Here is a 16673-nt window from a genome sequence, read left to right on the forward strand (position 1 = left end):
CCATCAGAATCCTCTTTTGTCTTGTTACTCAGCATGTCCTGGAAGGCAGTGGTCAGGGCTATCTTGATAGGAAGCTTGTTATTTAAAATTGAGCTAGCCTGGCATCCTGACAATGGGAAACACCCGCAATTTGGGGAACCTGAACATTACCTACTGAAGTGTCGGGGTGAGAGATAGCTCTGCAGGGCAATTGGAAAGAGAGGGAAGGCCAAGCAGATGGTCACAAGGGGCTTGGATCAGTCAGTGAGGTACACAGGAAATGATGGCTACTGAAGCCAAGAGGGCCTCATCAACTGACAGTGAACTTGGAGTCTCAAGTCAGCAAGTGGATCCATCACCTCTGGAGTCCCCACCTGCTGTTCCCTGCTGTAGAACCTGAAACTCAGAAGCCAAAATGGGCTCCTTGATACCGTCAGCTGTGTGGATCCAGCAGGGCTATTGATAGTCAGGGGGTTTTGAAAGCTTGGAGAAAGGTCCAAGCTACAGAATTCAGTGTGGCCATTGCATTCCCCACTCCCGACACACTCAAGGATACCCTCAGCAGGAACATTAGCTACCCTGGTGAGTATGGTCTTGGAAATCTTGTGAGGGTGAGAGTACCTGCCAAGACCACAGAGTACGGCCAACAAACCTGCTTAGCTTCACAGCACATTCTACGTTAGTTTTACCGTGATCTGGTTTGTGTTTGTTGGTGATGTGTTTTTCAGTGATGTGAGCTTTAATCACTCTTAAATGAATTTCTAGATCTTATATGGTTGGATGTTGTTGCTGTTACAGTAGTTTGTTGTCTCCTTTCTGAATAGTCTGGAAGATTGAGCTTCCAAGAGTAGTCTACTCATCAAGATTCCCACCCTTATCTCCAGATAGGTGGTGGCATTTGCCTATAATCCCAGTGCTTGGATGGTAGAGCAAGGAATTCAGTTTAAGGACAGCCTGAGAGCTACATGAGACTATGTCTCAAACACAAACAAATGAACAGGAGCTGGAGAGATGGTTCAGTGGTTAAGGGCTCTGGCTGTTTTTCCAGAGGGCCTTGGTTCAATTCCCAGCACCAACATGATGGCTCACGCATGCCTGTGACTTCAGTTTCTGGGAATCTGATGCTGTCTTCTGGTTTCTGAAGGCATCAGTTAAACAGCAAGGTACACACACACATGTGCAGGCAAACACCTGTACACACAAAATAAAAATAAGTCTTTAAAAATTCAGCAACACAGAAGAACTATTTAGCAAGGAAATTGAGATTTTTGAGAAAAAAATAGAAAGTTGGAAATGAAAAACTCAGTGAGCCAAGTAAAAAGCATAGTCACAAGAATATTCAATAGACTTCTCTGCTAAAGCAGAGAAAAAGATCAGGGATGGAGGACAAGGTCAAAGAAATACTACATTCAAACATCAATTAAAAAAAATTCTATATTCACTGGTGATGCCTATAATCCCAACAGGGAAGCAGACACAGGAAGACGTGGAGTTTGAAGCTGTCCTCGGGTACATAGAGACTTCTAGTTCAGCCTGGACTACATGAGATGTTGTCTCCAAAAGTAAAACAAACCAAACCAAAAAATGAGCATGACCACAACATCCTAGAACTCTGTAAGACAATCAAAAGACCAAACCCAATAATCCATGTGATAGAACAAAGAGCTAAGAGAAAACCAAACCAAACAAAATTCCCATAGGTATAGCGAATCTGTTTCATAAAATTATAGCCAAAAAAAACCTCAAACAAAACAAAACAAAAACAAAAACAATGGCAACAAAAACCTCCCCAAATCTAGAGAATAGACGCCTAAATCCAAAAAGCATTTAGGACCCCAAATATACATGACCAGAGAAGAAGCTCTCCATGACATATGATAATCAACAATCAAACATACTTGGCAAAGAAATACTATTAAAAGCCTCAATGGAGGGGGAGGGGACTTCTCTACAAAGGCTGACACTTTAGAGTAGCATCATCTCTCTTATCAGCAACCAAAAAGCTGAGAAAGCCTGGAAGCGTATGTTTAAAACCCTGAGAGTAAATCTGTACCAACTGAGATTGTTATAACCAGCAAAGCTATCTTTAAAATTGATGGAGAAGTAAGGGCTTTTCAAGACAAATACAAACTAAGGCTCATATACCCATCCCTAACAGAAAAGATGTCTAAAGAAAAAAGTGGACACCAACTTATTCTTGCTAGGAAGGATTGTGATTCCACACAAGGCCTGAGGTTTGATTCTCAGCACCACACATCAAGCATGGTGGGTCCCTCCAACCTGCAATTTCAGCAACTCCAGCAGTATCTGTGCCAGTGAGAAACTTGCAGACCATCATCAGGTCACAACCCAGCCCAAGTGAATCAGAAACTCAGGGAGCAGAGCTCAGCAATCTATCTTTGAACAGTTTTCCATGTAATTAAATTTCAAGCAACAGGGGTTGGAGCTGCAGCTCAGTGATAAAGCATTTTTCTAGCATGTGTGAAACACTCAGTTTGATTTGATCCTTAGCACTGCAAAACATATTGAAAAAATAATGCAAATCTATTTGAACATCTATTTTCAATTTTGGCTTTAAATTGGAATCAATTTGAGTCTTAAAAAAAAAAGATTTATTTATGTGTATGGGTATCTTACATGCCTGTGTGTGCCCCGGTACCCATGGAAGTTGGAAGAGGCCACTGGGTCCTCTAGAACTGGAAGTACAGATGGTTTTGAGGCACCATGTGGCTGCTGGGAATAGAACCCAAGTCTTCTGTAAGAGTAGCCAGTGCCCTTAACCACTGAGCCATCTCTCTGGCCACGACTGGGAGAGACTTAGCAATAAAAGCAATACACTTCTCTCCAAGATTCTGATTTAATTGGTAAGGTGTAGGGCATGAGTGTTTTTTTTTTTTTTAAGACATAGACAATATTTTGTTTGTGTTTGTGAGTGTGGTGTGTTTGCATGTGTGTACCTTTTCATGTGTGCATGTGCAAAATCCAGAGGAGGATATTGGGATCCTGCTCTATCACTCTGCATCTTTCTCCTCTGAGACTCAGTCTCTCAGTGAAACTGGAGGTAGGCTCACAGCAAGAAAGCCCCTGCCCTAGGACTGAAATTGTTTAATAGTTCTCTGGTTGTTCTAAGGTGCATCAAAGCTTGCAATGCGGAACATTTGCACAGCATCGTATTAGAGTCTGTCATGCATCTACATAAATTGGGCCCCACCCTCGACAATGGACTTGAAATCTCTTGAGCCTGAGATCTGAATGTTGGGGTGCATATCCCTTTTAGTGCTGGCATTTTATCTATGTTCCCAGTTGATTCTAATGTGTAGCCACAAAGGATCATTTCATTATTGTAACTTTCACGGCTTCTCTTTAAGCACATCTCTCCCTGGGGGCTCAAGAGTGAGGTTTCCGGTGAGCCACTGTGGGAAGGAATTGAGCAGGTTTAAGACCTGCCTCCCACAGAGGACAGGTGAGTGTTTGGTTTTTCTCCTCCCTGCTGCCCTGAGTTTCCAAGTAGGAATGGGAAACTCTCCCTGCTGGTACCTGTGTTTGCACATAAATGCTGCATCCAGGAGCACTTTGCTCCCAAGCTGGTGTGGCTAGTGGACTACTAGATGTTTTCCAATATAACCTTTATAAAGGGGACACTTTAATATCTATAGGCACATTCATGTCTTTCCCTCAATTATTTCCAAATCTGAGCAGGGAGTAACCCCTAAGATCCAACCCCAACTTTAGAGAGCCTACTCTGGCTGTTAGGTTGCTGTGCCTCATTCCTACATTAGTCATCAAAGATGATATAGTACCCAAAGTTTTTCCTAAAGAAATGGTAAGTATTCCATGCTACTGTCAGGTAAACAAAACATTATTCTAACCTCAGCAAACCCTGCATGGAGAGCTTGCCCAAGGATATTGCTTTACTCAGAAAAGATTCATGTTGCATGAAGGTCATTCATCGCAAGAGACTGTCTTCCTTTAGATCAGTGGTTCTCAACCTGTGAGTCATCTAAGACCATTGAAAACCACAGATATTTACAGGACAATTCATAACAGTAGCAAAATTACAGTTATGAAGTAGCAACAAAAATAATTTTATTGTTGGGGGTCACCACAACATGAGGAACTGTATTAAAGGGTCGCAGCGTTAGGAAGGTTGAGAACCGCTGCTCTAGATGATGTCTCCATCATCTTCAGTATATTCCCTTTGTGTTCAAAAGGACTTTGATTCAAATTCTGTCTTGGTTGCTTGCCAGGTAGGAGCTGAGAAGTTATTCTCCTTTCTAAGCCCTGGTTGTCTTACAAAAACGATCATTGTGATAACCTTACAGGATAATATGGAAATGCTTTCTAAGTTGTGAAAAGGTGCAACAGATAAGAGGTTACTAGAGGGGTGGGAGCAATGGCTCAGAAGTTAAGAACACTCGCTGTTCTTCCAAAGGTCCTGAGTTCAATTCCCAACGATCACATGGTGGCTCATAACCATCTATAGTAAGATCTGGTGTGCAGGCAGAATGTTGTATAAATAATAAATAAAATCTTAAAAAAAAGAGGTTGCTAGAATAAACTTGATTTCCTAGATGGAGAGACTGGAAGTGGGACTGTGTAAAGCTGGTCTGTATCACTCATAGAATGGTTCTAGTTTTCAAGAGAAGAGGGAGGAAATACTGAGAGCTAATCTGACAACCACTAATATCTTATGTGGAGGCAGAACTATCTCTCTCTTCCTCTGTGCTTCATCTCCTTTCCCTGTAGAGACAGCAGCCCTTATACTATGGCCTCAGGAGAGGAGGAAACATGCCTCTTTATGTTTTAACCCAAGGGACAAGCATCCCTTCCCTCAATTCCTGGAGACTGACTCTGCAGGAGACAGTGAGACAAAATGCTATTAGTAGAAGAGAGTGGTACTGGAGAAGCACGCCATCAGGCTTCTGGAGAGTACGCTGAAGAAAGTTAGTGATTGCATTCTGCTGGGTAGAGGTCTAGATAGTAGGAGGAGTGAGGCAGTTGGTACTCGGAACTCTAATCCTAAACCTCCTGTAGGATCCTAAATCCTCTGTGTGTTCTATGCTGAGACAGGAAGATGGTGACTACAAAGAAGGCCAGTCAACTCTAGGCTGCGACTTACTGTGAAGAGTAGAAAGTACGTCCTGGCCTTCAAGCCCGCTCAGATGATGAGACAGGGCAAAACCATGTTAGTCATTTCACTGGCGACTGCTCAGCTCTGAGGAAATAGGAAATAGAACACCATGTCTATAATGGCCAAAACCTGTTTCTATCATCATGGCAGCAATAATAGTGAGATGATCTCGGAATAAGGGAAATACAGAGTATGTCCACTGGTGATCACAGATGCTGGTAATTCTGATGTAAGAAGCATGCCAGAACCAACTGGTGGGAAACAAACTTATCAGAGCTTATTTTTGCTTGTACTATTTATTTATTTATTTATTTTTTGTGCTGGGTGTTGAACCCAGGGCCTTGTGCATGCCAGCATAAAGCCTTTTCCCCAGCCTCTTAGGTCATATGTCTTTGTGTGTGTGTGTGTGTGTGTGTGTGTGTGTGTGTGTGTGTGTGTGTGTGTTGTATCTCCCCAGGAAAAGCATCTCATATAATACTACCATGCCAGGTACTTTATTAGGCACTGGATCAAGATTCCACCCTTATGGAGGTTTAGAGAACAAGCCATATGCAAGTGAAATTGTTATATGAATAAATAGCAGATCCCAGCTGTGAAGAGATGGAAGGAGCAACGAGTCTGTACACCAGCAAGGCTTAGCCCAGCCAGAGCAGCTAGAAAGGGCTTTTCCAGCTATGAGATTGTTTCATTTTCATTTAAAAACTGGGGATACACACACGCCAAAATGTATCCAAGGTAATTTTGTTAGGGTAGGCATCCTTATGTCTATGGGAGTTCGAGTTTTTGCACATCTCCAACAACACTTGGTATTGCCAGGTTTTAAAACAACTAAGTGAATGCACACGGCACATAACCTCATTTGGGTGCTAATTTTCATAATAGAAGGAATGAGGTGAAGCTTCTACCTAAAGGATGAGAAATAGACCAGGTGCTAAAGATGGAGTGGTGTAACTTCCGTGTAAAACAAAACCAAACCCCAAATATACCAAGCCTTCGGGGTGGGAAGAAACAGTGACCACAGAGAACTGAGAGGGAGTGAGACTCGAGGTGAGGCAGTAGCGATGGACAGCACTGGACCACTTGCCTCCAAGGGATCTGGGCAGTGCAACACCAACAGGAACCAAAGTTAATAACAACAGAAGGCGAATGGCAGGGCTGGAGAGGGGCTCAGTGCTTTAGAGCAATGCTACTCTGCTACAGGGCCCTCGAAGCAGCTCTCAATCATCTGTCACTCCAGGCCCAGGAAGTGTCCTGGCCTCTGAGGATACTGCGTGCACATGATGCATAGACATAAATGTGTGTGAATACCCATATACACAAAACAAAAAAGCAAATGTGCTACAGACTGCATAAAACCAGGAGTGGTGCTGCATGAATGCAATCCAGCACGTGGGAGGCTGAGACAGGAGGACTGAAAGTCTGAGAGCAGCCATTCAGGGCACAGAGGGCCTCAGTTTGGTTCTCAGAACTGCCATATTGGCTAATAACGGTCCATAAACCCAGTTTCAGGGGATCTGACACCTTCTTCTGGCCTCGAGGGGCACCGCATGCACACGGCACACAGACACACATGATGCAACAAAACACCCACACATATAAAGCTAAATTAAAAAAATCTTTATTTCTTCTCCTTTTTTTTTTTTTTAGGGTTGAAAGACAGTGCAAGGAGCTGGAAAGACAAAGAAAAGATTATATTGATTGGAAGGTCAGTTGCTGTCAGGTGACAGCAAGCAAAATGAGTGGGGCAATATATATCAATAGAAAGAGCTTTTAAGGTGCATAGATCTTTTCAGGATGAAGAGAGAAAAAACATTAGGAAGTTCAAGGTTATCTCTAGGAACCCTACAACTGTATCAACTTGACCAACCTTACGATAGGCAAGTTAAACACATCAAACCAAACCAAGGGAAGCCTTTCCATTTGGAAATCACAAGCCTTATCACCAGGGGGCGCTACCAACACTGGAAAGAAGATCTCTGATGGATTCCCTGGAGGCCAGGAGAGCGGTTCAGCCTTAGCTCTGAGGACCCCTAGGACTCTTCTGACATATTACAAGGAGCTAAACAACTCTCTGGGCACATCTGCAGTTGCAGTTTTCTTAAGGTGTTTAAATAATACTTGGTACTGTTTTAAGACAGGGTTTGTAGCCTAACCTGGATCTCACTATGTTCCCCTGACCTGGAACTTGCAGGGATCCTCCTGCCTCAGTCTCCCAAGTATTGATGAGCTACTCTGTCTGGTAAGCCGTAAGCAACAATAAAACCCCTGCATTTCTAAATTCATTTAAAGAAGTCATTGTATTAATAGGAGATTTTCCTTCCTTTCTTTCTTCTCTCTCTCTCTCTCTCTTTTCAAGACAGGGTTTCTCTGTGTAGCATTGGCTGTACTAGACTTTGTAGACCAGGCTGGTCTTGGACCCACAGAGATCCACCTATCTCTGCCTCCCCGAGTGCTGAGAGTATAGGCGTGTGCCACTGCACTTGGCAAAAGGGTTCTTCATAACTGAATATCTTGAGAATTGAATGGTAACACCCATCATTAAAATGTTGTTCCGAGTCACTTTTGGTAATCATGATGTTGTGCCATTGGGGAGGGGCATTTAGGCTGGAGTCTGAGTGTCACGGTCAACATTGGAGTGCTTTTTACACACCACAAATTGTCTGAAACATTGCACATAAACTTATCCTACAGTCTTTTGAGGTTGCAAAGATCACTGACAGATAATGTCAAGAGAAATTATTAGGGTATGTGGGCAAAGATGCATGGATACTAGTGATCGGGGGAGTTGGATTTTGTCGTTCCTAACCCAGAATAGTTCAGGCTGTGCTATAGGAACAATCACTGGCGGCTGGAGAGGTAGCTCAGTGGTTAGGAACACTTTCTGTTCTTACAGAGGACCCAGGTTCAGTTCTCAGCACCCATATGGAAGCTCACAACCGTTTATTACTCCAGTTCCAGGGATTCCAAAGCTTCCTTGTAGACTTCGCAGGATTGTAATTCACACGAAGTACACACATACATGCAAGGAAAATATTCACACACTTAATTTCTAAAAGTGGAAAAGAACAAACATCCTTGAATCTCAAGAGATGTTATCTGTTCTGTGTAGGTGGACAGAAGGGTTCAGTTTGTTGTGCTAACTCAAGGATTCAAGCAGTCATATATTTTCTGTTGACATGTATTATCACTATGATAATCATTACTCATTATTACCACGGCAAAAGAGTTGAGACCCCGACAATGAATACTTCAATTAGAAAATGATGCATGCCACTTCTCAAATTTCATTGGCTGAGTCAGTCACATGCCACTCTCAACTTCAAAAGGGCAAGGAGATACACTTCCAAACTAAGCCTAGAAGCAAGTGAACCAGACTGTCTGGCATCAACACTTATGCTTGGAGATCCTGAGTAAAACATGCCATCTCTTAGCCTCAGTTTCCCCTCCTACAAATGATAATTTTATAGGATTCCTCATTACAAGGATAAAATAGGTATAATTGTTATGGTTTCTAAAAGGCGGAATGATTTCGTTTAACCAAAGCTTTCATCAGCTGAGAATCTTGGCTTCACTAGAGGCAGCCTGGTAGCTGTCCTTCATGGTGTCTGCAGAACGGGCTTTGCTCAGACAAAAAATACCCGCCAGTCCTTTTATCACACATACACTTTTGGAACAGCTTTTCCTCTGTGAACATACCACAGTTACGGCCCTTGAACTTGCTGGAAAGCTGTCTGTAGTCACTTGTTGCCTGTTCCTGGGAAAGCCGAAGAGTTTGTGAAGGTCTTTCTCCAAAATCTCTAAACCCTTTGACTATAGTCAGGTCAGTAGGCCGGTTTACCGTTTCTCATTTAAAAAGCACGGACACACCCGAAGATGTCTGTATGACTCACAGATGAGCTGAGTAAGCCATGGGAAACACTCCTTTGCTAATCATATGTGCCAAGGGTGCTACAGGAAAAAGAAATCAAATCCCCCAAACCTGTGTTCCTATGTGTGAGAGAGTGTGCATGCCCTTGAAGGCCAGATGGCAACTCTGCGTATCTCCCTTAATTCGGTTTTTGAGGCAGGGTCTCTTCTTGAACCTGGAGCTCACGGATTGACTAGGCCGGCTAAGCTAGCAAGCTCCAGGCCCTCCAGGTCTCCCCTTCTCCGGTGCGGGATTACAGTGGCAGCCCTGGTGGCCATCTTTTCCCTGTCATGCTGAGAACCTCAGGTCTCCATGCTTGTGCAGCAAGCATTTTTACCGACTATGCCACTACCCCCCCCCCCCCCCCCCCCCCCCCCCCCCCGCCTCGCAGAATGAGGCGTTTCTCAAATTTCCGTGCATCAAGGGTAAACTCCCTTTTGCTGGCTCCTTTCCTATGGGTCATTTGACTCTTCCCCAATCTCTGATAAGACTAGGCTGAACTGTGAACTGAGTGGGAACTATTTTCTTACGAGTTTCCTCTAGCAAAGGTTCTATCGCTGGGCACCCGACGACTTCCTTGTAGAATTTTATCTATGGCCCTGCAATTAGGCTAGTTAACTTCAGATCCTCAGAACCTGTGAAGCTAAAATAAGGCCAGAAGGGGGTGGGGAAGGCACAGGTAGGGAGGAAAAGGAGGACACTCGAAGGCTGAGGTAACAGATGTCCGTGCAGCGCTGGAAGGCACAGGGAGCGTAACACTGCCTGGGACGAAAATAAACACGGGGCAGGGAGCGTGCGGCCAGGCACCTCTAGCGGTCTCTGGGCAAAGCCCAGGAGGAAGGAAGAGGAGGTTGTTGATACGGACAAGGACAGGAAGCTAAAAAGCGGGGTCGCGGTAACGCGTGAGAGGCAGGATGGGTGGAGGAGAGACTGTTTTCTCAACGCTTCCTCTAATTTACGAGCGCTGGGACGCCTCAGAGGGGAAAACTGTACTCCGCCGTCCTCCCCCGGGCGCGAGCTGGCGGGAGGAGGCCCCGCCTCGCCCCGTCACGTGGCCAGACGCGCCTTTGCACGTGACCTCCCTTGCGCTAGGCCAATCAGTCTCCGCAGGGGCGGGGACTTGAGGCGACGGCCTCTTCTCGCGAGTCTTGCCTCCGGCGCTCCTGGACCGCCCACGGTGGCGAGCGGAGGTCTCGCGAGGCTTGGGCGCTGCGGCGGTAGGAGGAGGACGGGGAAGGACGGAGCTCGGCCGCGGCTACCTCCCTCGCTCACTCCCTCGCGCTCTCGCCCGCCCCCTCCCTCCCTCCCCTCCCTTCCCCGGCCCCGGCCCTGGCCCTGGCCCATTCGCTGCGCGCTCTCGGTCTAGGGAGGATGTCGGGCTCGTCGCTCCCCAGCGCCCTGGCCCTCTCGCTCTTGCTGGTCTCTGGCTCGCTCCTCCCAGGGCCAGGCGCTGCTCAGAACGGTAAGCCGAGGGGCCGGGGGCGGGTCGGGCGGGGGCGCCGGGCTCCTGCAAGCCGAGGGGCCGAGCCTCCGCCTGAGGGGGATGCCGGAGCCGGAGCGGGCGGCCCGGCCGAGGCAAGGAGGCGCTTCGTTGAGAGGTGGAGGCGTCGCTGTGGTGCGAGCCCGGGGTTCTGTAGACAGATCCGCGGCGTGGGGCTCCTCGCGCACCGGGAACTGGAGTAGCGGGGGCGGCTCTGGGGAAGGCGGCGGGAGACAGGCGTTCGAGTTCGAGCCGGCTGAGGGATGGTGTCGGCGAGAGAACCGGGCTGACACCCGGGATTCTACTGGGGCCTTGGAACCCTAGTGACATTCTGCAAAATGGGAGGAGGGAGAGGCTGGGGTCAAAAGGATCCTGAACTAGGTGTGGGAGCCGACTGCTTGAGTCTCTAAGGAGAGGGAGGTAAGGGATTCGGGGAACCTTGGATTTGGGGTAGAGGGAAGGTGGGCGGAAGGATGATGGAGTGGGTTGACTGCAGTAGGGGGACCGGGAAAAGAGAAGCAGCAGTGTCTCCGAACGAGCTGGGGGAAGAGGGCTGTGTTTTGCCAAGGAGGGTGGAGTGCTGGGCATTCTAGGATAGCGGTTGGGAAGGCAAAAGGGAGTTTCTAAATAAGGAGAGGAAAATGAGCAGAGGATGGGGGGAAAGCATTAAAACTGAGGTAGAGGAAATAATCGGAGAAGTAAAGGATATCTGGAGATAAAGATGGGAGTCAAAGACGGAAAATAAGGGAAAGGAGTAAAATGCAGGAAGTCGGGGGTGTAATGTTGCTTTGCAGGGTGGCGATACATTGGGAGGGGACGAACTGTGGCAAATGCTGTATGGTGTTAGTTCGGCCTTCAGGGAGGACTGGGACACAGCCACATCTGCAGTGGTGGGGGATTGAGGGCAGTGAGCGATGATGGCAAGGAGATGGAAGAAGTGGGCTTTTAGAACTAAAAGTTTCAGGACTGCAAAGATGTTTTTTCTGAGGAATATGAATGTGGACTCTGGGTCATGTTTAAGGTACAGTGGAAGTGAGAGAATTGGGTTTTAAATTAAAGCTTTTTAAAGAAGATGGTGAAAGATAATAGGCATGAGGGGGGTGGTCTAACATAACAGATTCTGTTTGACGGCATTGTCAGTCTGTTACTGAACTGATTTTTCAGAAACAAGCCTAAAAGGATAATGAACCTATTTCAGCTATTGTGGAAACAACTGTTAGAGGTTTAAAAATTTGTTTTTAATATGAAAAAATTATGAGAAGTCGGTTAGCGATAGGGAGCCATAAATTTTAATCTCCATATTTCTTCGTTGTTATGCTAAAGAATTAAAATTGTTCTTGACTGAAATTAAAATGGCTTTCATTAAAACAAAATCAGTGAGATCCGTTGGAGTTCAGTATTTTGAAGAGAAATTGAGCTTAAAATACTAGAGGTTAGAGTGAAAAAAAAATCACTTTAAGTATCAAATTGTACTAAGGGAATTTTATGCCCTATGGCTTTATTACTGCATGGGTCAGAAAGGAAACATTTTTGTGTTTCTTGCATTGCATATCTTAAGGATATAGGCCCCCATCTCTTTTTCCTTTAAGTCTGAAGCTATGGAAGGGAAAGGTAGAGTTAGCCTGAGTTGCTTGCTCTACTCTCTCTATCATCTATCATGTCAGTCATCTATGTGATAACAAAAGAGTTAATTCTGATTTCACTTATTTGTGAAAAATAGCACAGTTTCATTTTGCGCTATATGTGATTTTAGATGTTTAATCTCTGCTGGCATAAGTTGTTTTTGATGCTTTATAATATGGTAAATTGTAGTTTCTTAGCAACTAAGGCAGGGTTTTTGGATAGGCCTACAAAGACTCATCTGGCTGCTCTTAGTGATAATGTGTTCTAAATACAGCATAGTACAGTCTTTCCCTTGAAATGAGCTTTGATTTAGTCTTGTGATATGACTAGTGAAGTAATGATGAGGCCATAGTTGACCTAAAAGAATGTAAATTGAATTCAAGAAAGAAATAGTTACTTCTGAGTTTGTATGGTTAAGGATGTCAATTTAAAGCTTTCTGCAATGGGTCTCAGTGATAATATTTAAGCTTTCTGTTGATTACATGTCTATAATAGTCTGATTTTATGTCCTAAAGGTTTTTTACTTTTATGCGTTGATTCAGAAAGAGATACCATGTTCCATATAATATTGAAATGTTAGACATACAGATTATAAAAATAATGCTTTGAAAAATCATTGGTAGACTCACTGTTAGGCATGTAGAGGTTTTTGAAAAGGCTTCTGTTTTCATTATTCCTATTGTGAAGAATTTGGCCTATATGACCTACAGTGTCTCTTAACTCCGAAGGAATCTGACAGATTACCATAGGGATTCAAGTAGATTTTGTTTTCCATATAAATATTTAGATTTGTAAGATATCTGTTTCAGGTGAACAAATTTTTTTTTAAATCCCTTGTTTTTTGTATGTATCACCCACCAATAATTAAATTATTATTATTTTTTTTGAGACAGGGTTTCTCTTGGCTATTCTGGACTCAACTTTGTAGACCAGGCTGGCCTTAAACTCACAGAAATCTGCCTGCCTCTGCCTCCCATGTGCTGGGATTAAAGGTGTGTGCCACTGTACCCAGCCAATTAAAAAATTTTAAGATATTCAAAAGTTTTAAGTTGAAATTGAAGATTAAACCAAGCAGTGTGATATCTACAGCACAGACTTTGGACACAGATAGAACTGGTGGTGGTTTTTTGTTTTGTTTTTGCTTCTGTTTTTTCTTTTTCTTTTTTTTTTTTTTTTTTTTTTTTTTCAGTGTGTTTGTGTTAGTAGAACTCAAATCTATCTTTATATGTACTAGGCAAGCATGCTACCGATGAGCTATGTCTTCCCAGGAACTGGGTTTGAATTCTAATTCTCTACAGCTTAGTGACCTTGAGTAAGGCAAGCCTTAGTTTGATCTGTGAACTGGGGATTACAGTGTTAGTCCTGTCGGGATGTAAAGATTAAATGAAGTAATGGGGCTAGTTGGCTTTCATTCCGGCAGTATGGCAAGTCTCAGTGTTAGTTTGCTGTTACTGTTATCCTTTTAAAAATAGCATCATTGTTTTTCTTGTGTGTATTAAACACTTGTTTTTTGTTTTTTTTTTTTTAAGATTTTTCTTTTATTTTATGTACATTGGTATTTTGACTGTGTGTGTATGTCTGTGTGAGGAGTTACAGACAGTTGTGAGCTGCCATGTGGGTGCTGGGAATTGAACTCGGGTCCTCTTGAAGAGCAGTCAGTGCTCTTAACCTCTGAGCCATCTCTCCAGCCCCCTATTAAACACTTGTTAAGGTTCTGTCATCATGAATACAAGTAAATAGGTCATTTGAAATTTGTGCCAACCATGTTGCTGCAGTTAAAATTCTGGTGAGAAAGTTCATATTTCCATTTGATTGTCTGGAGGGTTTTTGACATTCATTTCTCCTGACCATTTCTGCAATGAACACATTTTCATAAGGGTCAGGCTTTGTAGTACCTGGAAAGTACTCAAGAGTTTTACAGATGTTAGCTAAGTGAATGATTTTGGGATGGAGTGTAAAAATGTGATATGTTTATCCTGGAACTTAGAAAATTTGAGAATTAATATTGTGGGGGCAAATAGAATTTAAAAAAATTATTGTTAATTGCTGCATTTTTGCTTAGGTGATTCTAGACAGCCATATACATTATGCTGTCAACAATGGCAGTGTCTGCACTAGGTGATTCATGACTCTCTTTGTCAAGTGTTTGTTTCAGCTGTTTGGCAGTTTACTATCGACTGTCTTAGAGTGAACTAAAATGAACAGCAGAAAGCTAAAACCTTATCAGTGGTAGTCATGGCACAAATGATATGATAAATGTCAAGCAACAAATTTAAACATAATTAAGATATTATTTACTCAGAATAAGGAACCTGTCTTTGAGTAAAGCCTTTCCTAAGGAGACTATAGGTCTTCAATCTCTTCAATGACTGAATGGAGCACCAGGCGCAAATTTGTCAGGGGTCTGGGAGGAAATGCCATGTGACTACATTAGAACCTATTTCTTGGCTTGTTTTATAGTTACTTGGTCCATATTAGGAAAAGAGAGTTATATATATATCTATATGTTGGTAAACATAGAGCTTAACCTATGAGTATGCCAAAGGTTAACAAAAAATGAAAGAAAAAAATTTTTTTAGAAAAATTCTTAAATTTAGATGTGTTTCACAGTTAATTTACTTGCCACAAATTAAGATTTGATTTCATTGTAGATCAGATTTCATGAGTTATATTTTCTTGAGAAATTAGACCATTATAAGAATTTTTTTTTTGCTTCCTTAAATATAGTATTGCTGTAAATCATTTCCATGTAGGTTCTCAGGCAGTGGTTTGTGGGTCATGACCCCTTTGGGGGGGTCAAATGGCATTTTCACATGGGCCACATCCTGCATATCAGGTGTTTACATTATTCCTAATAGTAGCAGAATTACAATTATGAAATAGCAACAAAAATAATGTTAATGGTTGGGGCTTACCACAACATGAAGAACTATATTAAAGGATCACAGCGTTAGGAAGGTTGAGAGCCACTGCTCTAAGGTAACATGTTACTGTACTATCATCATTTTAATTTTATTTAAAAAAGTTTTGTACAGTGCTGGGCTTCTCCACATGCTAGGCAAGTGCTCTACCGTTAAGCTCTATCCTTAACCCCATGATCTTATGTGTTATTTAAAAATTTCTTATACTTTACTGTTTTTATGTGTTTCTGTGTATATGTGAGTGGGTGTACATTCCTTGGTATGCCTGTGTCCGTCACAGGACAACCCTCAGTTTGTTCCACCATGTAATCTTGTTGATTGAATTTAGGTTGGGTGAATTTGGCTAGGTGGCAATGCCTTTTACCCTCTGAGCCATCTTGACAGCCCGATTTTATTTTTTAAATAAGAATTTAGCTAGACCTCAAAGATTACCACATGTGACTTACAAAAGTGCTCTTTGAGCTTGTATGTTCTTACAGTGTTCTTTAGAATTGGAACAATGTAAAATGTTTGTTTCCCCCTTTGTTTCATTTTGCTTTGTTTTTTTCAGGCAGGTTCTTGCTGAGCAGCCCCTGACCTTCAACTCAGATCTTCATACTTCACCTTCCTAAGTGCTAAGATGTGTAAAGATTTTTTTTTTTTTTTATGCTTTGGGAAGGAGATAGGGTGCTGTTAACATGAAATATATAGAAAAATGAGTGACCATGTTGAATACTATACAAAAGATATTCAGAGAAAGTTTAACAGTTTGATAGTAAAATTACACAGAAAAGCTTTAGAAAATGGGATTTTGTGCAATAGTTGCTGATGTTTAACTTATTCCAATTCCATATTTGTGCTGGACAGGATCAAACATACTGAATGAGGTTTTGAGAGAAAGGGAAAACCAGAAGGTTGTAGTAGGACAAGGAGAAAAGTTGGATGTACGAATAAGGAATAGATGGATGGATCTTCATTTGAGGAACATCTGGAGGGATAGAAGCTGCTGGAAAGAATAGTAGGGTAGGGTTTAGAGAAATGACTCTGAGTGGTTAGCAATGCATACTGCTCTTCCAAGAGGACGAATACATAGCTCACAAGTGCTTCTGACTCCAGGTCTAAGGGATCCAGAAACCTTTGGTTTCCATGGGAAGTTGTACTTGTGCACACATATGTAGATACATAATTAAAGGTAATAAGGATAAATGTTTAAAAAGAATGGAGACTTTTAAGTACATTAACAAATCAAAATTGTAAAAGTGATGCAAAAGCACTTCCTCTGAACAACTTGACTTTGATAATGACTGGACAAAAACATTTTACATAAGTGAAAAATGACATTGATACTGTAGAATTTAATTTTAACAACTTTAGATAATACGTTTTAAAACTCATTTGTGAGGCCTTTGAAGACTATTTTTTCAAAGTTCCTAATTTTTAGTTGTTAAGCATTACTTTTAGGAAAATAGAAAATGTTCCTATAAAAATGAATTGATTATAAACTGGTACATTTTATAGGGTTATATATACATAAACTCACTGAAAAGTGAGCATGTGTAAAAACATGTCAAAATTTAAAAGTGACTGCATAATATATAACTTAATTTTCTAGTGATCTTTTGCCTCTGCTTATATATAATGACAAGACAAACT

General features: G+C 42.6%; 1 protein-coding gene across 2 annotated transcripts in view; it reads left to right on the forward strand.

Annotated features, from left to right (window-relative positions):
• Window positions 1–10226: 10226 nt before the first annotated feature.
• Window positions 10227–16673, forward strand: part of Nptn (neuroplastin) — a 77319-nt gene continuing 70872 nt past the window's right edge. The window contains exon 1 of one of the 2 annotated variants that reach the window (XR_008721792.1): window positions 10227–10479. Coding sequence is in view for 1 of the 2 variants with exons in the window: in XM_055621787.1 (XP_055477762.1) it covers window positions 10389–10479 (91 nt within the window). In the remaining variant the exon portion in view is untranslated. The remainder of the gene's footprint in view (window positions 10480–16673) is intronic. The other variant, XM_055621787.1, reaches the window with a different exon arrangement.

This window comes from Psammomys obesus, unplaced genomic scaffold (genome assembly GCF_907164565.1).
Source record: "Psammomys obesus unplaced genomic scaffold, mPsaObe1.curated_primary_1811, whole genome shotgun sequence".
Classification (NCBI taxonomy): domain Eukaryota; kingdom Metazoa; phylum Chordata; class Mammalia; order Rodentia; family Muridae; genus Psammomys; species Psammomys obesus.